The 24,919-nt window shown below is 45.1% G+C and overlaps 3 protein-coding genes across 3 annotated transcripts in view; all 3 read right to left on the reverse strand.

The window, feature by feature from the left end:
- The window catches only part of LOC137571308 (uncharacterized), a 130,915-nt gene that overhangs the window by 98,025 nt on the left and 7,971 nt on the right, over nt 1–24,919 (reverse strand). The window lies entirely within an intron of this gene.
- The window catches only part of GCFC2 (GC-rich sequence DNA-binding factor 2), a 44,580-nt gene continuing 19,729 nt past the window's right edge, over nt 69–24,919 (reverse strand). Inside the window, exons 8-18 of the mRNA XM_068280257.1 lie at nt 24,665–24,788; nt 24,499–24,574; nt 24,299–24,411; nt 22,706–22,905; nt 21,582–21,732; nt 18,130–18,236; nt 16,065–16,141; nt 14,264–14,330; nt 12,578–12,724; nt 841–965; nt 69–282 (exon numbers count right to left, since the gene is read on the reverse strand). Of these exons, the coding sequence (XP_068136358.1) occupies nt 180–282; nt 841–965; nt 12,578–12,724; nt 14,264–14,330; nt 16,065–16,141; nt 18,130–18,236; nt 21,582–21,732; nt 22,706–22,905; nt 24,299–24,411; nt 24,499–24,574; nt 24,665–24,788 (1,290 nt within the window). The 3' untranslated portion in view covers nt 69–179. The remainder of the gene's footprint in view (nt 283–840; nt 966–12,577; nt 12,725–14,263; nt 14,331–16,064; nt 16,142–18,129; nt 18,237–21,581; nt 21,733–22,705; nt 22,906–24,298; nt 24,412–24,498; nt 24,575–24,664; nt 24,789–24,919) is intronic.
- On the reverse strand, nt 7,346–10,530 carry LOC137571306 (uncharacterized). Its single transcript, XM_068280256.1, has 2 exons — nt 9,807–10,530; nt 7,346–9,455 (listed from the first exon to the last, which is right to left on the reverse strand). Exons 1-2 carry the CDS (start codon nt 10,258–10,260, stop codon nt 7,402–7,404), a joined length of 2,508 nt encoding a protein of 835 aa, XP_068136357.1. The 5' UTR covers nt 10,261–10,530; the 3' UTR covers nt 7,346–7,401.

Here is a 24,919-nt window from a genome sequence, read left to right on the forward strand (position 1 = left end):
TTATGAACTGTGACAAAAACAAGAATACAGAAAGCTACAAGTAGAAAATTTTATTTTATAAAGATAAATCTGCATTTTAATAAACTTCCAAAAAATCCCAACACATAAAAAGACAACAGAGGGAGCAATAGGTAGTTATAACAGACTGTATGTTGAGATTATTACTAGCCAGGGGTTGATCAGGTGGAAGTCTTTCCCATGCTGTATTTACTGGTAACTTCCTCCACATAGTCCTGAGCTTTGACCTTTCTCAGCAGGGATACCAACACCTCCATACTGTCCCTGCAAGACAGACACAAAGCAATATGCTAAAACATCCCACTTCTCCACAAGTTTTGGAAACAGATTCAAGCTTCTTTTCGGGCTAGTTCAAACTCTGAACGCGGCTAGCCCGCGATTGCGTTCAGCTCCGATCACAATTTTATCTTACATCTCGCGATTCTTGCGCTTGTGATTCCCGTTCAATAGAACGGGAATCACAGCGCAAGCGCCCCCAAAACGCTGCATGCAGCACGATTCTGAATGATTGAAATCGCAACTGCTGCAGTGTGAATGTATCCATAGGGATACATTGTAGCAGCGCTTTGCTGATCGCTGCCAATCAGCAAAGTGCACAAGAATCGCCCCAATGTCAACCAGCCCTCACATGTCTTTTTGCACCATAAGATGCACCTAGGTGAAGAGGACAAACTCCACCAGTTTTTACTTTTTCATTCAGCTCTGGTATCTTTAATGCACAGTACCAAACAATCTGGAGAAGTAGTTTACTCCAAAAGATATTCTTCTTCCCTTTGCAGAAGCCCCACAGGCCACTGTATGGGACTCTATGCTGATGCTTACCTGTCATGGAGTTTGTGTATAGCATGGACACACTGAACCAGGTGTTTGCTGAAATTAGCAAGTCGTGCTAAAGATGATCCGCCATCAAGACCCTTAAACCAGCTTTGTGGAAGACATTCCACTATCTGCAGAATAAGAACACGCAAGAATTTACTCCAGCATACAGAACAAGAGAAGAGGCAGCGTGATGTACACCGATCAGCCACAACATTAAACCCACTCTAGGGAGCTCTGCAAGCCTCTGTGGGTAGTCATTTAGACGTGGCCTGGTTTTAGGATGCGCTGCCATCTCTCCCTTGTATACAAGAAAAAAAGCTCAACTATTTAGAACTTAGACCAGGGATGTCAGACTCCAGTCCTCAAGGACAATTTTATAACCGCTCAAATTAATTGGTGGGGATTCATCAAGTAGAGCACATTTCTCCATCTTAAGGTGGCCACACACAATACAATAAGATCAAATTTCACAGCAATATGATAAGATTCCCCCTCTTTTTTTTTTTTTTTAAATAGGTTTCTTTTTTTTTTAATCCAGCAAGAAATCTGATTGGATTTAAGTCTGTTTGTTTTTCTGATCAATTTTTGTGAAAATTGAATGATGTAGGGTAAATGTAGGCCAATTTCTTTAATGTATACAACCAAGCAATTTTATCAGTTTTAAATATTTTTTTGCATAATTGAACAATGGCGTGGATGTGGCCTTCAAGGGTTGGAGTTTGACATCTGTAACGTAGACCATAAGGACCCTGTAAACTTCAAATTGGATGCAAATTGATCAATGACATCAGGCGGAGTGTCGGGCACAGGGGATAAACAATATCTTTCCCCCATACCCCGAGCCTGCCCCCCCCCCCCCCCCCAAAAAAAAAAACCCCCCTGAAGATCATCCATCCAGTTATAACTAGGGAAAATGTTAGAGAAAAACGACAGAAAAGAAATATAGAAGTTTAAACAAAAGAGCAAAAAGAAACGAGGGACCAACTGTGCATGCCGAGAGGCCAGGGAAAGAAAGCCTGAGAAAAAGGAAGACGTGTATGGGTTTAACTTTTTAACCTCCCTAGCGTTCTGATTATATGCGGCGCATGGCCGGGGGAGGGTTTTTTTTTTTTTTTAACACAATTTTTTTTCTATCGCTAGCTACATGATTACCCCCCCCCTCCCTCCCTCCCTGCGGCATCCCCCTACCTCTTCCGATCGCCACCGGCGATCATACCCATAAGAAAATCCCGGTCTGAACGGGATTCCCTGCTGGGCTTCCCCCATCGCCATGGCGATGAACCGAATGACGTCACAGGGAGTCCCGATCCACCCTATAGCACAGCCTGTCCAATCAAAAATGGAACAGGAGCCGAGTTTGCGATTGGATAGAAAGCTCATCGCTCATGTGAGAACACCCACATAAGCGACCATTACACAAGCGCTTCTAAGGGCTCTTTCACACTACAGGCAGCGGTAAAAGGCTAAGATGCTGCATTTTGGCTGCAGGCGTTTTCAAGGCGTTTTCAAGACGCTTTAACGCCAACACCTTACTATCAATTGTAAAGAAAAACGCAGCAGTCAGCCCTAAAAAAAAAAAAAAGCTCCTGGGAGCGTTGAAACACAACGATCCAAAACGCGGCGTTAGATGTGAAAGGTAAAATGAAAGGCTATGGACTCATTTTACCTTGGAAGCCGCCAACTTTGGCCGTGGCGTTAAAACGCCGAAAAAGCCCTCTAGTGTGAAAGGGCCCCCTAAGGCTTTTTTTTTTTTTATTAAATCGCTAGCGCTCAAAAAACAAAAACCAAAACGGCCCCTAATGTGAACAAGCCCTTAAATCTGTACTCCACCACCTTAAAAAGTGTCCCTGAAGTGAATTTTAGGGGGACAAATAGAGCATAGAGACATGACATGGAGCAGGATACATGCCTTTGTGTCTTCCTGGTGCCGCTGTCTGCACCTCCTGCTCTTTGCTCCCTCCCCCTGAAACTACTGACAGCAGCTTGTCAGTAGCCAATAGGGGAGAAGCATCCTTTGCAGGAAAGGTACTCCAGCATAACACCCCCTCTCGTGTTAGGAAAACCCCTTCCCTGCCTCTCCATGCTCGTGCCCCAAATCTCCATGCACCTTCACCGCCTCTCTGTGCTCTCTGGCAAGAAGCGACACTGCAGCGTTGTGACCGTGGTTGTGGCAATTTTTTTTATTTCTAAAACTAAACTAATGCATAGATGATGCAGAAGCAGCAGCATGCAACTCTACCTCATACAGCTAGCCCCCTGGATCAGGTTTTTTTTTTCCCCCAGTAGACTGCCAGCTTGGGTACTGTTTAAAGAGGAATGGTCGTGAAAATCTTAAAGGAATAATGTGGGGGGGGGGGGGGGGGAAACGAGTTGACCTTACCCGGGGCTTCTAATAGTCCCCCACAGACAGTACGCTCAGGCACAGAGTATACTGGGCATGCGCAGTACGCACCTGGTGACGTCAGTGGGAGTGAGGACACGGCAACACAGGCGCAGTGGTTTTCAGACTTAAAAGTCGGACATTCCAGAAGTGAACCGGAGGCGGGGCCGGAGCATCGGGGAGTGGCTGCGCGGGCACAGGATGTCTGTGGGGGACCATTAGAAGCCCCGAGTAAGTTCCAACTCATTTTTCCCTGACCCCCCTACAGTATTCCTTTAAAATGTAAAACACTTACAAATAAGAAGTACATTTCTCCCAGATTAAAATGAGCCATAAATTACTTTTCTCCTATGTTGCTGTCACTTAGAGTAGGTAGTAGAAATCTGACATTACCAACAGGTTTTGGACTAGCCCATCTTCTCATGGGGGTTCTCAGGATTTTCTTTATTTTTTCAAAGCACTTAGTGACAGCAACATAAGAGAAAAGTAATTTATGGCTAATTTTTCTGGGAGAAATGTACTTATTTGTAAAGGTTTTAAATTTTTCGCGACTGTTCCTCTTTAAAGCACACCTAACCCAAGGCAAAGCTACCTAAGGCAAGCACAGAAGTATGTTCAGGCTGGATCCACATACCTCTGAGTGTTGTCCATTCATCTCCTCATTCCCCCTGGCCACGTAAACACACCTAGAAGAAATTGACGTTTGGCCAACGTAACATTTTCAGAAAGGAAGAGACAGGCTTGCTGCGATGTTCCCTCCAATCACCCTCCCATTCCCTGCCCCATTCACTCCCCTTAAAGCGGAATGAAACCCAGCATTTCTACTTTGCTCTAATAGATTATTTACAGCATATTATATACAACTAGCATTTTTACTAGAACTGCATTCAAAGGGTTAACACAGGCTTTAGAAGCTTCCCTGTCAGCAGAGCTGGCCACTTCTGAACTTGCAGATAATGTTATCTTGTGTTTAATTGTATCAAGTGAGGAATGTAAACAAAGCCTTCTCCCACACTGCAGAGTCCCCTGAACAAAGTCAGACAAGCATAAATGCTTTCTGATTAAGTTAGACTATGAATAAAGCAGTTATGAATAAAATGCAATGTCAGCTCTCAGAGTAAAATAAAGTGTACATTAGGAACGTATAATTTCTAAATGAATAATAATACTTATGCACAAAAGCAAATATGCTAACCGTATGGCATATAAAAAGTAGGAAAACATGTTTTGGTTCTTTTCCTTTAGCCGGGCGCATCCACTAGGTGGCAATAAAACTCCAGCAGAGTTACATCTTTCCCTACTATTCATGGCGGCCTGGAGAGGGAATAGTAATTAACGCCACCTACTGGTTGCACCCAGCTAACGGAATAGTACCCATGTTTTTATTGAATATTATCTCAGGGTTTTATACCGCTTTAAGAGGTGTGAATGGGAGGGAACATTGCAGCAAGCCCGCCTCTTCCTGTCTGAAAATTTTACTCTAGCCAAAAGTCAAATTTGTCAAGGAGTGATTATGAAGACTGGGGGAACTTTTAGAGGAACAGACAGTGCACAGAGGTATGTGGATACAGCATGAATATACCTGTGTGCTTACCTTAGTCATGCCAGTTGGTGACATGAACTGTTAAACGTATTATGAAGGTGTCTGCACTTTAGAAAAGCATCATAATTTTAATAATGAACCAGTGAGGTGTATGCAACTGTTCACTATAGGATCACGGTCTCTCTAAGACTTCTGTTATGCCAGTCACAAATGTAGTACACATGTTAAAGAGAATCTGTATTGTTAAAATCGCACAAAAGTAAACATACCAGTGCGTTAGGGGACATCTCCTATAACCCTCTGTCACAATTTCGCTGCTCTCCGCCCCATTAAAAGTGGTTAAAAACAGTTTTAACCACTTCAGGATCACAGGTTTTCTTCCCTTAAAACCAAAACAACTTTTACATTTCAGCGCTCCTCCCATTCATTCACTGATAACTTTATTGCTACTCATCACATGTGAATGATCTATAGCTTGTTTTTTTCGCCACAAATTAGGCTTTTCAAGGGTGATATTTTATTTTAGTAATAATGTTATTCTCTATGCATTTTAAAAAGAAAAAAGAGAAAAAAATTAAAAGATACACTATTTCTATATTTCCAACCATAAAAAAAAAGCAAGGGAGGCTAGGATTAGATCAGGGTTGATCAGGGTAGATCAGGGGTATATAGTCCTGGTATATTTATTTATAAGTCCTGGTTTATTTATAAAATCCACTAGGTGGCAGTCAGAATACAAGAAAAGAAGATCCAGTTACCTTGTAATCCTCTCAGGAGTGATTACAAGGTAACTGTATCTTCTTAAGTGCTGGCAACATTGTTTGTAAACCTCACAAATGAATGAGCACTGCTATTGGCTTATAGCAGTGCTCATTCATGGTTACAGGCATCTGATTGGTGATGGGAGTAATTACTCCCATTCATCAATCCCACCCAGAGATAAATGAAGCTGGTGCACGCGCATGTGCACGCACGGGGGCGCGCACCCGCGGGTGGGAGCGCGCGGGAGCGGGGGCGCGCGGGTGCACGCGCGCGATCGTGTCCGCACAGCACAATAGCGGCAGGGGCGTTTATCAACGCCCCTGATCCGCTCATTAAGTCAATAGGGGCGTAGTTATGCGTCTGGGAAATCCGAAAGTGGTTAAAAAGTTTGTTTGTAAACAAACAAAATGGCCACCAAAACAGGAAGTAGGTTGATGTACAGTATGTCCACACATAGAAAATACATCCATACACAAGCAGGCTGTATACAGCCTTCCTTTTGAATCTCAAGAGATCATTTGTGTGTTTCTCTCCCCCTGCAGCTCTCATGCACTGAAGTGTCAGGCTGATTCTTCTAGCAAACAGCTCTGCCTGTGTTTGTAATTTCTCAGTATGTGAAAGCCCAGCCAGCTCAAATGACGATTTATCCAGCTTGTAAAAGATAAGAGAGCAGAGAGAAGCTGCCTTAATCTAAATAGCACACAGTCAGTGTGCATAGAGGGGCCTGGAGGGGGACGTGCATCACAGAACCACAAGACTGAAGAACTTGGCAGCCTTCCAGACACAGGGCGACAAGTCCGACAGGGAAAAGATAAGCTGATTTATTACAGAGATGGTGATAGTAGAAAGTGCTGCAGTAAGCCATAGCACATTAGAATAGGTTTTGGAACTTGTAGGATGGTAGAAAACAGGATGAAATTTTTGTTACGGAGTCTCTTTAAAGGAAACCTGGGAGGGAAAAAAAACCCTCACCCAAATGGGTACCGGCCTTGGAAAGGAGAAGCCTCTGGATCCTCCAGAGAAGGGCTGCCCAACTGGCGGATGTGGCCTCTGGGCCTCATCCCTTTCCTTCCTCTGGCAGGCCCACATCTTGTTTGCGCTTGGCTCCACCCCCTCCCACCTGAAGCCAGGAAATTGATGCTGAAACATCTTGTGCTAGATACACCCCCTGACCATAAAGTTGGACAACACTGAGTCCAGAGGCTTCCCCCATCCTCCTCTGCCGGGCCATTCCAGCTCTGTCCCTGCCACAATACAGTTGATGCGCATGTGAGTAACACGGACTAGCTCGGCTTTTTCTGCCAAAGCCCAAGCGACCCCATGCTATTTCAGGGGGCTTAGCACTGGAACGGCCTGATGGAAGAGGACAGGGGAGGAGCCAGAGGCTTCCCTCTCCCCAGGGAAGTATCCATTTTTTTTTTTTAAATTACAGGTTTAGGACAGAGTAAAGGCTAGTACAGTATATACATAGCATACAGTATAGAATACACATATGTGATCCTTCTAATGAAAGACCAAATTACTTACGGTAACGTCTTTTCCAGTAGTCGCGAAGACAGCACCCCTAATGAGACTTGTCTCCCTCCAACACACGGACAGGAATCTGCAAAAGATTTAAATTTGCATAATAGGCGGCCCCAGTATATAAGGCATTAGTCATCAATTACCTTCAGTTCTATACAAAAGACACGGACACCGTAATAATGCTCATATAATCTTTAATCTTTTTTTTTTTTTTTTTTTTTTTTTACCCAGGGTGGGTTGTAGGGGTGCTGTCTTCGCGACTACTGGAAAAGACGTTACCGTAAGTAATTTGGTCTTTCCCAGTACGTCAGCTCAGACAGCACCCCTAATGAGACGATATACACGATATATAAATTCAGGGAGGGACTACAGCCTGCAGAACTTTTCTGCCAAAGGATAGGTCAGAATTAGCCAAAACATTAAGCCTATAGTGCTTCACGAACGTGTTCTGGCTGGACCAGGTTGCTGCCCTGCATATCTGTTCTATCGAGGCTCCTGCCCTCTCTGCCCATGAAGTTGATACAGCTCTCGTGGAATGTGCTTTTACTGGGAAGGACAGCTGCCTGCCCTGTATTTGATAAGCTTCAGTAATCGCTTGTTTGATCCATCTTGCAAGTGTTGGTTTAGAAGCTTTACTTCCCCTGGCATTCCCTGAGAAGATTACAAACATTGCCTCGGTCTTCCTCCAGGATTTAGTCCTTTCCAGGTATTGAAGCAAGCATCTTCGAACATCTAAACAATGAAGCGTCCTTTCTTTGTCATTCGCTGGATTATCACAAAAGGAAGGAATGAACAATTCTTGCGATCTGTGAAACTTAGATACTACTTTAGGCAAAAAAGCAATGTCCAATCGTAGGGTGATCCTATCCTCTGAGACCACACAATACGGCTCTTTTATGGATAGGGCCTGCAACTCTCCCAATCTTCTTGCGGTTGTGATTGCCAAGAGGAATGATGTCTTTAAGGATAAAAACTTATCAGATGCTTGTTCTAAAGGTTCAAATGGAGGTTTACATAAACCTTGCAACACAATATTCAAGTCCCAAGGAGGTATCCTTGTTCTCACCACAGGCTTAATTCTCTTTAATGCCTCAAAGAAACGTATAACCAACTCCTCCTGGGCTAATCTTCTCTCCAGGAAAACGCTCAGAGCAGACGTCTGGACTTTTAGGGTGCTGGTACTGAGCCCCTTCTGGAACCCAGATTGTAAAAATTCCAGGACTGAAGCCAGGGAATTGTTGACCATTGATCTCTCAACACACCACTCATTAAAGATCTTCCAGGTTTTTTGATAGATCTGACGAGTCACCTTCTTCCTACTCTGGATTAAAGTGCCAGCCAATTCATCTGAGAAACCTCTTGCCTTTAACAATCCCCATTCAGGTTCCATGCCGTAAGATGCAGAAGCTCCGGATTTTGATGAAAGAATGGCCCCTGAGACAGAAGCTCCGGATGAGGAGGAAGATTGATTGGTTCTGATACCCTCAAGGCTTGAAGTAACGTGAACCAGGGTCTCTTTGGCCAGAATGGCGCAATCAGAATAACTCGTGCTTGGTCCTGTATAATCTTGTTCAAAACCCTGGATAACAGAGGTATTGGAGGAAACGCATACATCAAATGGAAGCCCCAATTCACTGAGAAGGCGTCCACTGCCCAAGGATTGTCTTTCGGGTGGAGGGAACAGAACTTCCGACACCTGGCATTCTCCTTCCTTGCGAATAAGTCTATCTCCGGACATCCCCAATGAGATGTAATTTCCAGAAGAATCTGAGGATTGACTGACCATTCGTTCTGATCCAAAGCTTTCCGACTCAACAAGTCTGCCAGGTGATTTGAGGTCCCTTTCAAGTGGACTGCCCTCAACGATTCCAGATTTGCTTCCGCCCATCTGAGAATGCGACCCGATTGGCACCACAGTAGGTGACTCCTTGTTCCTCCTTGACGGTTCACATAAGCCACCACACTGCTGTTGTCTGATCTTATTAGAACATGATGGCCCTGGATCTGGCTGCTGAAAAACTGTAAGGCCTGCCATACTGCTTCGAGCTCCCTGCTGTTGGAGGAGCTTGATTTCATCTGGTCTGACCACTGACCCTGAGCTGGTCGAAAGTCCATGTGGGCCCCCCATCCCCACGCACTGGCATCCGTCGTTATCGTCGTCTGAGATGGATAATTCCAGAGACGACCCACGGATAGATGCTTCTTGATCTGCCACCACATCAAGGATACCTTGATACTGTGAGGAATCATCACCGCCCTGTCTAGGGAACTTGATCTCCTGTTCCAGTTCTTTAGAATCCACACTTGTAATTCCCTTGAGTGGAGCTGGCCCCACTGAACTGCCGGGAATGAGGCTGTTAAGTGACCCAATGTGGCCATGGCCCTTCTCAGCGAGACTGATCTTGATTTCTGAAAAGAAAGAACAGTATTTAGTATAGAAGAAATCTTATCAGTCAGAAAAATTCTTTCATTAACAGTGTCAATGTTGAACCCTAGATATTCCATAGATTGACAAGGGGTCAGAGAGGATTTCTCCCAGTTGACAAGCCAACCCAGGGACTGAAGGAATGAGAGACATGAGTCCAAATGGGCATACAGTAACCTCTCAGAGGAACCCCAAAGCAATAAGTCATCCAAATAGGCAATAACATTAACAGACTTCAGTCTTAGAACTGCTAAGACCTCTGACATGACTTTAGTAAACAACCAGGGCGCAGAGGATAGCCCGAAAGGAAGAGCATTAAATTGAAAATGTCTTACCTTTCCGTCCAACTGGACTGCAAATCTGAGGAATTGCTGAGAGGAGAGATGAATGGGAATATGCAGGTACGCATCTTTCAGATCCAGAGATGCAAGGAAACTGTCCTTCTGTAAAAGATGAATCACAGAAATAATGTTGTTCATTCTGAACTTCCTGTACTTTACTGACTTGTTTAGACCTTTTAAGGTGAGAATGAAGCGAAAGCCTCCTTGTGACTTTGGAACAAGAAATACTGGAGAGTAAAACCCCCGACCCCTTTGACATGAGGGGACCTCCCGAATTACCCTTTTGAGAAGCAAGGATTTTACTTCGGCCTGAAGGGCTAGTTGTTTTGTATGTCCTAATGGCAGAGGAGTGACCAAGAATCTTTGGGGAGGTAACATTTCGAACTCTATTTTGTATCCTTCCAGGACAATGTGCAGAAGCCATGGGTTTGTGAAGTACTGATGCCATATTTCGTAAAAGTGGGCTAACCTCCCTCCCACTGGAAGCCTGATGTCATTGTTTTGTAGTCTTGCTAGTTGAGGGGGGATTGGGCTTCCCTCTCTGGTTTCTGTAAGGAGCCCACCTCTTTCTGGAGGTGGTGGGACGCTCATTGGATTCTGACTTTGGGGGCCCGCGAAAGGACCGTTTGTATTGAAAGGACCTTCTCTTAGTGGGGAAGTTTTTCTTAGTGTCAGCGGTTCTATCTAAGGTCTCATCAAGTTTTGACCCAAACAAAAGACCCCCTTCACAGGGAATACCACAAAATCTTGATTTAGAGGAATTATCACCCCCCCCAAGTCTTTACCCAAACCCCTCTTCTAGCGGAATTTACTAAAGCAGTTGTTCTTGCAGTTAATTTCACAGTGTCATCAGCAGCATCAGTGAGATAGTCCGTAGCATTAAACAGATTTGGGAAGTCGTTAAGTATCTCCTCTCTCGGTACACCTGAGGCAATCTTGGATTGTACATCCAAGAGCCATGTTTTCAAAGATCTCCCTACTGCGGTGGAAGCCACTGCCGGCTTAAATGTTAATGACGATGATTCCCAGGCCCTACGAAGGATATTGTCCATCTTCTTGTCAATGGGATCCCTAAGATTGCCAAAATCTTCAAACAACAAGTCAGTCTTCCTTGAAACCCTTGATAATGACGGATCTAGCTTAGGCGGAGGTCCCCAAAAAGCCTGGTCATCCGGATTAAAAGGATAGCGACTAGACATAGATCTAGGCCAAAAGGCTCTTCTCTCAGGACTATCCCATTCTCTCTTAATCACGGACTTCAGAGAGGAATGAACAGGGATAAATTGAGATTGGGGATCCGTCAAACTTTCATACATCTGATCAAGGGCTGTCAAGGATCTCTGCTCAGTCTTTATACCCATTGTTTTATGCATGGCAGCAATAAAGTCTTTCATAAGCTCAGGAGAGAAGGCAAACCTATGTGGTCTGCTTCCCTTAATCACTGCCTCCTCCTCAGAAATTTCCTCAAATGCAGAAATCTCTCCCTCTGATAGTTCAGATTCACCCAAATCTTCCCCCGACCTCTTTCTCTTAGTTCCCAGAGGAATAGGAAGGGCGGCACCTGATCCAGCTGGAGACATAGCAGCAGCAGGAGGATTTGTAACAACAATTCCAGAAATGCTTGCAATAGGATCCACAGGCAACACAACAGGCACAGTAGAAATATTAGAGGTAGAAGCAGTGCTCATAGCCGAATCCTTTATCTCCTTAATAGCAGTAGACATTTCTGCTCTCATCCAGCCCATTAAGTCTTTAAACACAGCAGGAGACTCATTCTTTACAATCTTATCAGTGCAATATTGGCATAATTTCTTAGAGGAGGTAGAAGAGATGCGATTGTTGCAGATAGCACATTTTTTCTCAACCTTGGTGTCTGTGCGCTTGTCCTGACTGGAGTGCGCACTCGATTTATCAGATCTTTTGGGCTAAAACACAAACAAACAAATCTAAATTAGCCAAGAACCCCCATGAAATAAGTCATAGAAAAAACTAGCTAAGCAGTGTGCATATAACCACTTGCCAGAGGGGTTTCGGAGCCAGACTCCACAGATAATGCTGGAGAGGGTCCTACAGCGTCCTCCATGATCCCAGCTTACAACACATCTGAGACCAGGATTTGAGAGGCTAAAATACCTGCTCCTGAAGAATTTGCATAATCCCCAGCTGAAGCAGCTCACCGCCGCGGCCCCTGCCGCCTGCTGCACTTCCGGGTCACGTGGGACGCCAGCGTCGTGACCACTTCCGGATTTCCGCATCGGAAGTTTCCATTGCGTGCCCCTGCACGCATAAAAACGCCGCCTTCCTAGGAGAAGCCTCCTAAGTGCTGCCAGGCTCCACACCGCTCCCCCTGAAGCGGACTGCCCAGGAAAACCTCCGCAACAGAGCCCCAGCCGCCTGACTAGATGGCTCCCTGGAGACCTCTCCCTCCTACACGTCCGGACAGGAAACTAGAACTGAAGGTAATTGATGACTAATGCCTTATATACTGGGGCCGCCTATTATGCAAATTTAAATCTTTTGCAGATTCCTGTCCGTGTGTTGGAGGGAGACAAGTCTCATTAGGGGTGCTGTCTGAGCTGACGTACTGGGAAAGAAGCTGTTATGTGGCTAGATTTGCCCACACAGATTCTTCCCAGCAAGCTTTGCAAATGCATCTCCAGCTTGTTTCTCCCCTTCCTGTGTGGTGCGCAATAGTCCCGCCCAGCAGCACGCCGCACATGTGGTGTTACAGTTAGAAGAAACTAAGTGACAATGTGAGGAGTTACCGTGCTGCATTTGGTCACCATGTCCTTGTCGGGCTCGGCATTGAGGATGACCAGCAGGAGGTAACGGTTCAGCAGCTTGTCCAGAGCCAGTTCCTGCAGGGTTTCTTCTTCCAGGAAACCGTCCCAGCTGGTCACGTTACCCAGCAACTGAGGAGAGGAAAACAGCAACATTACATGGACTGCGGGGAAAATCTTCAGACTTCAATGATGTGATGCAACTTGTATCAAACAAACTAATGCTTCCATCAGTTTAATGGGAACCTGTAGCGATAGAAACCTGTATAGTGCTATAGCTCAACACTTTCTGGAGATGCCACGTTTCCTGGCTGTGTTTTACTTTCAGTCAATATCCTGAAATCTGAGCTAATCTGAGCTCCAGAGTCTTCCATGCTTGTTTTAGGTAATTATTCCCCCCCCCCCCCCCCCCCCCCTTATGGAAGTTTGGGCCTTTCCTTGGCTTATTTCTGTTTTATGCTACTATGGCATTACACCAGTGGTCACAAGATCATATACCAGGAAACGCCCTTTGGTGCCCAGCACCAAGGCTTTAGCAGCAGCGCCCTGCGAGTTGTTAGATGGAGCTTCCATGGATCATACTTGAGTAACTAGTGAAAGCCTAAGAATATGTGCTTCATCAGACCAGACCTTAAGGTGGCCATACACTGGTCGATTTGCCATCAGATTCGACCAACAGATAGGTCCCTCTCTGATCGAATCTGATCAGAGAGGGATCGTATGGCCACCTTACTGCAAACAGATTGTGAATCGATTTTAGCCTGAAACCGATCACAATCTGTGGAACTGCCGCCCCCCTCATACATTACCTGCTCCGGCCGGCGCGAGTCCCCGCTGTCACTGCTGTCTTCTTCTCCGCTCCGGACCGTTCCTGCAGCTACTGAACTTCCTGTCCAGGGGAAGTTTAAACAGTAGAGGGCGCTGTACTGTTTAAACTTCCTGCCGGGACAGGAAGTTCTGTGTAGCTGCAGGAACGGTCCGGAGCGGAGAAGAAGACAGCAGTGACAGCGGGGACTCGCGCCGGCCGGAGCAGGTAATGTATACCCGCTGTATTGCGTCGGTCGTCGGGCATTCGAACGCCGCTATCGACGCACTCCCGACCCGCCGACGATCGAGAAAAATCTTTCGTACGGACGGATCAATGGGAATCGACAGGAACTATCGATTTCGGACAGAAATCGATCGTTCTGTCAGCGGTGTGCCCGGCAATTTCACAGCCGATTCGGCTGTGATCGGATTGGCTGTATATCGGCGAAAAATCGTTAGGTGTATGGGCCCCTTTACATTGCACTTTGGCCATTGTAGCAACATTATTCACTTCAACAGTCTGTGATCTAAGGTTGAGCAATTACTAATACTAATTACTACTAATGAAAAGAGTGGTGAAACTTTTTTTAATACAATTTTTTTTACATACGCTGCTAATGCCAGGAACACATTTTAATTTCTCAAGCTCCACCCTTCGGTAAATTACCTGTACATACTTTGCACCGGCTACTGAAAAGATCAGGAACAACGGCTTTAGGCAACATAACTTGCGAGTATATGACATTGGTGGGTAGGACTGGAAAGTTGGATAGTTCAGGGGACAAACGGCAATGTATCAGGGCTTTAGAATATGCATTTAAACAAGGCATGAGAAGGAAAAAAAGGAACGGTGCTCAGTTTCACCTTCACAGCTGACCAGAACTGCCTCTCCCGGAATCTGTAGTGCGGAGAGCTTCGGTCTTCTAATACTCTGTTATAAAAAAAGTAAACAAAGGAAAAATCAGACTGTCTCCACTCGCTGCCTTATACAGTCATCCACTGGTGTCTCCACCACTTCACCTGCCAAAGCTTCAAACCTTCTGAATACACCTCTGTGAGCCCTGGAAGAGTTCAGGAGCATTTGTGTCCTCGAGTGCTCCAGAGTATGGGCAGCTCTGCGCTGTGCATGCCCGAGCATGCGCTTGAGCGCACTAGCACATGCACAGTACAGAGCCGCCAGTCTTAGGGAGCGCTTGGGTACATCAGTGCTCCTGAACCTTTCCGAGGGCTCACAGTGGTGTATTCAACCAGTTGGTGGAATAGCTCTAACGTTGACAGAGCTGGAACGAGGGGACAGGGACAGCTCAATAGGATCCAAAGCCTTCCCTCTCCATATGTATCAGTTTTTGCTTCAATATCACTTTCAGGTGCCCTTTAAAGGGATACTGTAGGGGGGGGGGGGGGGGGGGGGGGGTCGGGTGAAAATAAGCTGAACTTACCCGTGGCTTCTAATGGTCCCCCGCAGACATCCTGTGCCCGCGCAGCCGCTCACCGATGCTCCGGCCCTGCCTCCGGTTCACTTCTGGAATTTCTGACTTTAAAGTCAGAAAACCACTGCGCCTGCGTTGCCGTGTCCTCGATCCCGCTGATGTCATCAAGAGCGCACAGCGCAGGCCCAGTAAGGTCTGTGTAAGCGTAGTACACTCCTGGTGACATCAGCGGGAGCGAGGACACGGCAACGCAGGCGCAGTGGTTTTCTGACTTTAAAGTCAGAAATTCCAGAAGTGAACCGGAGGCGTGGCCGGAGCATTGGGGATTAGTTGCGCCAACACAGGATGTCTGCGGGGGACCATTAGAAGCCCCGGGTAAGTTCAGCTCATTTTCCCCCGACCCCCCTACAGTATCCCTTTAAAGTAAAGTAGTGGTTACAAAAATTGTCTGTCTCTCGTCTGCGCATTTAGTGATGAACACTGAGCCGGTCATGTACGGCCTGCTTCTATTACAATGCACAGAGCACGTTTCTGTTTGGCGACTCCCACTTCACAGCGACGTGTTTGGTTGATCAATGCTTGAAACATGAAAGCCCATTATATCATGATTGCCCAAGTGACGCTGTGCAGCTAGATTAGATAACATGGAGAATTTCCTCAAAACACTACAGGCTGGATTATCTCCATAATATGACTAAAAATTCTAAAACAGGGGTGTCAAACTCAATCATGTAATGGGCCAAAATCTAAAACATAATCTAAGTCGCGGGCCAATTTTTTTTTTTTATCAGAATTTAACATTTACAGTACCTGCTCCAGCACTGCTTTGGGTCTCCTCTGGACTTTCCGACAGCCACATGCTCTGTGCTGCATACCTCAGGCTCCTGAGGTATGTCACGTGATCGGGAAAAGGAGGTATGCAGCTTAGAGCATGTGACTTCCAGGTAGGAGAGAAGAGAGACAATGCATCACTGGAGCAAACAAATATTACAGTGCTCTGCTAAGGGTGTGTGGTGTGTGTGTGTGACCACATGGGGGGTTGCTAGGTTTGGATCCCTATGGCAAGCCCCATGCATATGCCTTGTGCCTGCACTCATACATGGATGGACGCACATCCAGAACAGAACACAAGACATGAAGACACCAGCATACTGGTAGCGAGTGTAATATTTGACTTTCTTCCAATTTTTGTAAATCCATTACATGTCCACTATTCTGCATAAACACAGACCTACCTTTGAGGGTAGAGAGGAATATATACATCATCTTCAATGGCCTTCTTAAGCCTTGAAACCAGACAACTGGTAAGAGCCTAGTCAAGACACAAGATAAAAGTTAAAACATTTATTATACATTTATATAAAACTCTGACATGTTCTACTGCACTGAACAGTAAACACTTAAGTGACATTTACCACAGTCCCTCAAAGGGGCTCAAAATCGAATTTACCTCCCAAAGTCTAAGGCAAGTCAGCCATACCGTATATTTTAGAAATGTGGGAAAAAGCGGAGCACCAAGTATAAAGGAGTGACAAGTTACAAACTCTTAGCAGATTGTGTGCTGGCTTGGAGGGGGTACATATTATTTTGGCACCGCTCATTCGGCTCTCCCCGCTGCCACTAAACTCTGAGGCGGCATTAAATATTATTCCCCCTCAGAGTTGTCGCAACTCGGAGGGAGATGTAATTCGGGGTCTGGCATTGCTGCTATGACGGCGCCCAGTTTCAGTGCACAGCTCTCAGAGCCGCGCGTCGAAATGAACTGATTCGTCTGGAGGTGTGGTTAGCTTTCAGGGACATCAAAGAAATGATTTGCATATTCAGCTGTGATGCATTGTGGGAGACATCTCAGAGAGCTCACTCCAACCTGAATAACTGTAAATGCCTTCTGTTTTAAGAAGGCAAACTTCTATTTTTCAGATCATCTTAGTAAGAGGGCTTTTCGGTCTCTTCAGCCAAACGCTTCAGAACACATTTGACGGCACTTCCCAGTGCAGATGGACAATGAATCAAAACATACTGCAAAAGCAACCAAAGAGATTCTGAAGAGAAAGAAGTAGAATGTTATGCAATGGCCAAGTCAATCACCTGAGCTGAATCCAATTGAGCATGGATTTCACTTGCAAAGACAAAACTGAAGGGAAAATGCCCCAAGAACATGAAAGAACTGAAGACAGTTGCAGTCGAGGCCTGGCAGAGCATCACCAGGGATGAAGCCCAGCGTCTGGGGAGGTCTATGCGTTCCAGACTTCAGGCTGTAATTGACTGCAAAGGATTTGCAACCAAGTATTGAAACGTGAAAGTTTGATTTATGATTATTATTCTGTCCCATTACTTTTAGCCCCTTAACAAGTGGGAGGCACATAAGCAAACTGTTGTTATTCCTACACCGTTCACCTGATTTGGATGAAAATACCCTCAAATTAAAACTTGACAGTCTTCAGTTAAAGCACAATGGCCTCAATTCACTAAGATCATGCTGGAGATAATAAGGCAAGAGAAAACTTACCTCCACACGTGAGAGAGTTATCTTACCTCTTCATTCCTTAAGTTACCTCTCCTGTAGTTAATTTACCTCCTCTGTAGTTAATTTACCTCCTCTGTAGTTATTTTCACACGCAGTTAATTAACAGCCTGTCTTTAACTCTGGAGTTATTTTAAGGATTGGAGAGTTAATTTAAAGTAACTTTAGGCTTGCCTTATCACCATGGTACCAACTCTAGAAGAGTTATTAAAGACAGGAGATAAGCTTAGTGAATTGAGGCCATTGTGTTGGTTTCATTTCAAATCCATTGTGGTGGTGTATAGAGCCAGAAATGTTAGAATTGTATCACTATCCCAATATTTATGGACCTGACTGTAGTTGCCTTTATTTATACTTGGTCTAGTATGTCAGTGTCGTCCTTCATATTGTGTTGTGCCCAAAACTGTATCCCATACTCAAGATGTGGCCTAAGAAGTGAGTTCTACAGCGTTAGTACTATAATAGCATCTCAAGATCTTATTTCCTGCTTTATGCATTCCAGAATTTTTTTTTTGCTTTATCTGCTGCTGCTAGGCACTGAATATGGGTCTTTAACTTGTCAACCAGTATTCCTAAGTCCTTCTCCAAGTCTGATGTTCCCAGCTGTGTGCAATTTATCTTATATGTTGCCCTACCACTGGCACGTCCAAGGTGTGATCAGATCCGCCAGCAGCATCAATCATTCTCCATGCTTTACGTTTGGAAGAAAAACAAAAAATACTTTACTTAGGGCAACACTATGAAGTAATATGAGTAGTGAAGTCCAATCATCTCACCTTCACCATCTTGCTGGACTCGCTCTCCAAGACATGCGTCTTACAGAAAGACACCAGCCTGTCAGTCTGGCGGGAGGACAGAGGATCCCACACGAGTTCAATAAAAGCTGTAACAAGAAAATCTGACACCATCAGTAACTTGGTTACATTCAATAAAAGCTAAGAGAGAGAACTTTTGAATAAGGGTGAGTCATATGTATTGGCTTACTCAACAGATGGAAAACTAACAACCCCAGAAAATTAGAATCACAGTGATAGAGGTGCTCAAAAAACATAATAAACTACCTAAAAGAACATTTAAAAGTAAAGGCAAGTGCTGGCTTACCTTCTTCTTACTACCTAAGAAGACAACTGTACAACGTTCACAGTTTTAATGGTTGTTGCACAATAAAGACAATGGCATCAATTCATCAAGCATTACTGCATTCGGTAATGCTGAAAACAGCTGATTTTTTACAGAGCACTTGGGAAATGTCAATTCATCAAGGCATGACAAGCTGAAATTACCGAGCAGTGAGGTAAATTGCCGTCTTGTGCGGCAAATACCTCAACAAATGACAGTAAAATTCACCAAGGTTACAGCATGCGGTAAAACACAGTTCCATTACCGGCAGTTCTCCTCTGTCGGAATCAGTGCGGGACTCACAGAAGCAGAGACGATTACCTATGACTGAGAGGAGCAGAAGCCAATAGAAACAGCCCCTGTCTCCTGCAAGTCCCGATGATGCATTTGATAGGACCCGCAGGCTTCTCAGGCCGGTCTAGCTTTCCTACCCTCCAGGCAGCGAGCAGAGAGATCACGGAACAAAAGGGGCTTCCCCTGCCTCCCTTCCGCAGTTTAACCTCTTAGGTTCCTGTTTGAAGATGCAGAGGAAGTCTCCTGGAAGTTCATCTAAGCCGTGGCAATGAAATAAAATGTTAAGACTAATGGCCAGATTCAAAGCGATCAGAGGCAGTATAACAAACAGTATAACAAAACATGTACATCTAAAAGGATGTCGGAATGCCTATTACTATTGAAAATGCTGTCTCTGCGCACACTCTTCTGCCGTTACCGACAATAGGCTTCGGTAATTAACCGAACTTCTACCGCACCTGTGAAAATGGGAATGCAGTATTTTCCCAACTTTTTTTTTTATCGAACAGCCTTTGATGAATTGACACCAATGTGTTTCATGGCGCATACACCACTTCCCCAGGTCAGTTACCAGCGCCTTCAGGATCATGGGGTTGTTTTTTTTATGGTATTTTTTATCATAAACTATCTTACTTTCATGGTGACCGTCAACTACTTCCAAAGCCTGAGAGGGAATGGCACTTCCCCACACGCGATTACAGTGGTTGCTTTGGTGAGCATTCCTGGCTTGTGGATATTTAGCATTTGTTTCTACCTTAGTATACTCACCATAACCATTAACATACTACACTAGATTTGGGCTCCCAGCGTCCCTGTTCTCCCCCCCCCCCCCCCCCCTTTGTCCAAGCCAAGAAAATCAGGTTGCTAAAATACTAGGGGGATGGTCATTGAGATGCAAATATTTATCCTTACATTCAAATGTCAAGTAAATTATATGCAGCTTGAACTTGGACCAATAAAAAGTGACAGGAAGTTATTCTAATTGGTCCAATTTCAAGCTGCCTATTCTTTACATTAAATTTTAATGTTAGGAGAAATAATTTGCATCTCATTGATCTACCCTATGAAATACCATGTGTAACCCGTAAAATGAAGGAGGCCCTGCCCTGAAATTCCAGCCTCGATTATACTCCTGCTTGTATTTGAACCAATCCCTGCCATGTGTGCATAGCTTTAGATTTCACTCTTGCCATTGTTCTCATTTGGAATCAAACTTAAAGTGAACCTTAAGCCAGAAAAAAAAAATGAATTTTACTCACCTGGGGCTTCTACCAGCCCCCTGCAGCAGTCCTGTGCCCTCGCAGCCACTCACTAATCCTCTGGTCCCCCACTGCCAGCTAGTTTCGTTTTTGCCGACAGGCCCGCCAGCACTGGCCACGCGTACCTTTTTCCGCATTCCCGGCTGTAATTAGCGCTATTGCAGACCGCAACGCGTACAAAGATACGTTACCTACACGTAGATATGCGGCAACGCGTATTTTTGTACGCGTTGCGGTCCGCAATAGCGCTAATTACAGGCGGGAATGCGGAAAAGCTACGCGTGGCCAGTCCTGACGGGCCTGTCGGCAAAAACGAAACTAGCTGGCAGCGGGGGACCAGAGGATTAGTGAGTGTCTGCGAGGGCACAGGACTGCTGCAGGGGGCTGGTAGAAGCTCCAGGTGAGTAAAACTCTTTTTTTTCTGGCTTAAGGTGCACTTTAAAGACCTTCTTTATCCATTTCAACTCCCCCGGGACGAGTAACTACGTCCTTGCAAAATGCCATAACTCTGTGCAGGGGCGTAGCTACTACGTCCCTCCCGCCGCGTCCCTCCCGCCGCGTCCCCCCGCGCTCTGTACCGCCGATCGCCCGCCGCTAGATCAATGAATGGGAAAACAAATCCCATTCATTGATCTAATTCCCCGTGTGAATGGCTGCAGCCGTATATACAGACGGCTCAGCCATTCATGAATCCCGTGCGCCTAGTGCTTCCGTTTCCGTACTAACAGTACGGAGCTGAAGTCACCACTGAGGACATCTTGTGGCCAAATTGTAATATTACATCCCTTTTTTTATTTTTTAGTTTATCATCCCTAGTTACTTTTTTTTTTTAATTAACCCCTGACCTCCCACACTCTTCCCCAAAGTTACCATTTTTTTTTTATTTTTTTAACTAAAATAAATTACAAATAAAAAAAAATACATAAACCTTAGGGACTGAAGTTTTTTAATATCTATACAAAAACTGTATACTTAAATTACTTTATAAATTATGGGCTTGTAATTAGGGATAGACGCAAAACTTAAAAAATGCACCTTTATTTCCAAATAAAATATTGGCGCCATACATTGTACTAGGGAAAATTTTTAAACGTTGCAATAACCGAGACAAATGGGCAAATAAAATGTGTGGGTTTTAATTACGGTAGCATGTTTTATTTTAAAACTATACTGACCGAAAACTGAGACATAATGATTTTTTTTCAATTTATTTTGTATTATTTCCATTAAAACTGAGTTAGAATAAAATTAATCTTAGCAAAAAGTACCCCCCCCAAAGAAAGCCTAATCAATGGCGAAATAAACAAGATATAGATTGTTTTGTTGTGATAAGTAGTAATAAAGTTATAGGTGAATGAATGGAAGGAGCGCTGACGGGTTAAAATTGATCTGGTTTTTTGAGAGGAAAAACCCTTAGAGGTGAAAAGGTTAATGTACTGCTTACTACAGTCATTATACCAGTGAGAGGTCAAACATGGCTGACATATTTTTGAACAATATACTATACAGTAAAGCATGTTTATCCCATTGTCTGAAGGAAGTCACTTCTGTCTTACCAGAAGCTTTGGGGACCAGGGTCTTCTCAATGACTGCTTGCAGCACTTTGTGGTCGGCATTTTCTTGCACGCTGTTTTCATGCTCATCCTTGGAGAAGCAAAACTCCTCGAGGTCATTGTACCATGCCATCTGCTCCAGGTCCTTAGCCTCCTGCAGGAAAGAGGACAGAATGCATACAGGCAACGAGAAAATCTACAGGCACACAACCTGGCTTATCTAGGAACAGTTCCAGAATTCCTGTAATATGGAATGTGAAAGCCTACACAACAGTTGTACCTTCTCAGCAACCAACTGGATATATGGAGTAGGGGTTTCTGCTGGGTGGGACAAAAAACGTGCAATCAAAATGAAAGCTCACCTTCTGTCACACTGCCTTTTCCATCAGGACTGAAAGGGATAGACGAGTTGCTAATTTAGACGGCCCCTAAGCAAAACATCTATAGGTTCGTTTTGGCCTTGCACTAACAATAGGAGTCGGGAGTGGCACAGCTAAAAAAGGGCATGACACCCCTTGTAGAACATCAGAAAAGGCAAAAGCTGGCACATCCATAAAGTTCTTTGCAGTTTCTTGCAATGCTTAAAAACAAAAAACATTTCAGAGCCATGTAGCCATCAACTTGTGTTTTTGATAAAAGGCACTAAACTTGATAAAGGGGCCATACATGGCTCCAAAACATTGGCTTTTTAAACATCGCAAGAAACAATATGTTAGGACGTTAGGAACAATAAAGATCTTTATGGATGTGCCAGCTTTTGCCCTAAGCAAAACACACTCAGGAGATTCAATTGCTTCTGGTAGCTCTGCATGGAAATCCATACGTACAGGTATCTCTTAACATCGCTGGCCTTTTCCTCAGGAAAGTGCTATAAGAGATCACCCTCAATCTCATTAATTCTTGTGGGAACTTCCAATAAAGATACCACAGCAGAGTCAACGTTCGCACGTCCTTCCCAACCCCCACAGTGTGATACAACAGCTTGTCTAGTAATCAAGCAATGTGTCTGTACAGTGTTTGTTACTACAGTACACTGCCAAAAATGCTTAAAAGTGGTACATAGCTTACGGTAAACTCCCTTATATTTGAAGGCCCACACCGAGGCAGCCACAAGCATGCAAACTCACCTCCAGTGGACTCCAGCCTATGAGCTGCAAGCGGACCAGAGGACTCAGAATCTTGTGAAGGCAAAGGCTGATATAAGCATCGTAATAGGACTCGGGAAACCTTGTTCTCCATTTGTGGAACTTGGACAGCACATTCTTGATCTGGCAAAAGTCTTCATGGACATCTTCAAATATTGTCTTGCACTGCCCCGAGATGTCTTCTGTAAACAGCATTATCAGATAGATGAGTACGGTAACTTCCCACAGAACAAGAAAGAATGGCAGATTTTTGTCATTTAGTGAAAACCTGAGGCAGGGGAAAAAGGTGGAGCTTTCCTTGCCTAGTGCTTCCTTCAGCCCCTCACAGTCTATCAGGTCTCTGCTGGGCATGAAGTACATCACCGGGATTCCCATTGGCCCACAACGCATCCCGCTCTCTCATTCACACATTGAGTCGCCCACAGACTTCCATTACCCCAAGCACTCACTGGGCATTAAGTGTGGTGCTTGCAGTAACGCGCTGTTGCCCTTTAGTCGGCTCGGATGCTTCCACTGCACCGCAACGGATCGCAATAAGTGTGAAAGTCTCTATAAACTTTCATTGCTTTCCCGACCCCTTGCGGCAAAATAGGGTAAGCAATGCAGGGGCCTGAGTGTGATGCTGTCCCCCTCCAAAATCTCGTTGACAGTGCATGTCTTGGCTGCATGCCTCCTCAATTGCGCTACCATTGCTGGTAGCGATCTGCGCATACACAATTTAAGTCTTTACAAACAGGCCATGCGCAGAACACTATGCGAGTGCGATCGAGTAGGCACGCAGCCAGGGCCGCACATGCACAGTAGCCTTGGATTCCCAAGATCTTTGTGAGGGATAACGGCAAACTGGATGGATCAGGATGACTTTGAGGGACATGACGGCGAAGATCTGGAAGAAGCCCCAGGAAAGTGCAACTCCACTTTTCTTCCCCGCCTCGTGTATCTTTTAAAAGAGACTAACAAAAAAAAAGTGCCCCTGGGAGATACTTATTTTGGGAAAGGGAAGCCTCTGGATCCTATCGAGGCTTCCTACGTCCGAAAGTGGTCTCGCTGGGCCCCTCCGAAGCCACAGCAGACAATTTGACAAGCTGCGGCTCAGTAGCGCCTGCAATATTTACCTTCCCCGGCTACATCGCAGGCGCAGCTCCCCGATGGGCTAAGGCGGAAATAGCTGATCCCAATCATGTCTGCTCTACTGCGCAGGCGACTTGTGCCTGCACAGTAGAGCGGACCTGACTGGGATCAGCAATTTCCGCCTGATCCCGAGCCGAGAGCCGCTACTGCGCCTGCGTTGGAGTTGGGAAGGTAAATATTTACATGGCCGCCGTTCGGAGGAGCCCAACGAGCCCACTGTGGGACGGAGGAGGACAGGGGAAGCCTCCATAGGATCCAGAGGCTTCCCCCTCCCAAGGTAAGCACCCCCCAGGGGGCACTTTTTTTTTTGTTACAGGTTTTCTTAAATAGTTGAGCGAGTTGGGCATTTCTCAGATTTGCACAAAAATCATGACTGATACAAACCAAACCATGTAGCTCACCAGTAGCAGCTTATAAGTAACATACTCCTCTAAATGCAAATACCTTGCTGGCGCTGAAAGTCCTGCTCCAGGTCACTCTGCAACTCATCATCGCTGGACATGCCCTCACAGTGGTCTATCTGTCCAGATTCCTCCCGTTTCTGTCTCCTCTTCCTTCTACACAGAGTCAAGAACCCACAACGTCATTCTCTTAATGCATGTAAAATTAGCAAAATTTCAAGAGCATCACTAGTTGTACTTTACCTTCGTAGCTCACAATCTTCAGTTTGGTTTAGCGCTGTGCTGTCTGCAGTCTCTGAGTCGCTTGCTACTCCATTACCTGACAAGAAGAGGAGGCAATGAGAATGCATGTTGTGTGCAGTGAGGCTGGAGATGACAAGCATTGATCACTGGCTGATCACACGCTCACCTGCCAGTTTCTGAATGGAGACCGACTCATTGCGGAGATCATCCTGTCTGCGCTTCAGGAGAATGCTCGCTCGGCTTTCCAAGATCTGGAACATCTCTGCCTCCAGTTCATTTATCTGTTGAATCTAGGATCAACAAAACTCATATAGGTCAAATAGGTTGTGGAAAACTATTTCTATTATTATTTTAACATATAAAAGTACAAGTAGTCTCACAAATCCATGAGCCAGTTCCAGCATCATTCAGCAATATTTAG

Source organism: Hyperolius riggenbachi, chromosome 4 (assembly GCF_040937935.1).
Source record: "Hyperolius riggenbachi isolate aHypRig1 chromosome 4, aHypRig1.pri, whole genome shotgun sequence".
NCBI classification, from domain to species: Eukaryota; Metazoa; Chordata; class Amphibia; order Anura; family Hyperoliidae; genus Hyperolius; species Hyperolius riggenbachi.

What these genes read in the sequence shown, in the direction of transcription:
- LOC137571306 (XM_068280256.1), bottom strand. Translation starts at nt 10,260, where the DNA reads ATGGCATCAGTACTTCACAAACCCATGGCTTCTGCACATTGTCCTGGA. An exon ending in CAGTCCAGTTGGACGGAAAG is followed by an intron (nt 9,456 to 9,806) that starts GTAAGACATTTT and finishes CTTTCTTTTCAG; the next exon opens with AAATCAAGATCAGTCTCGCT.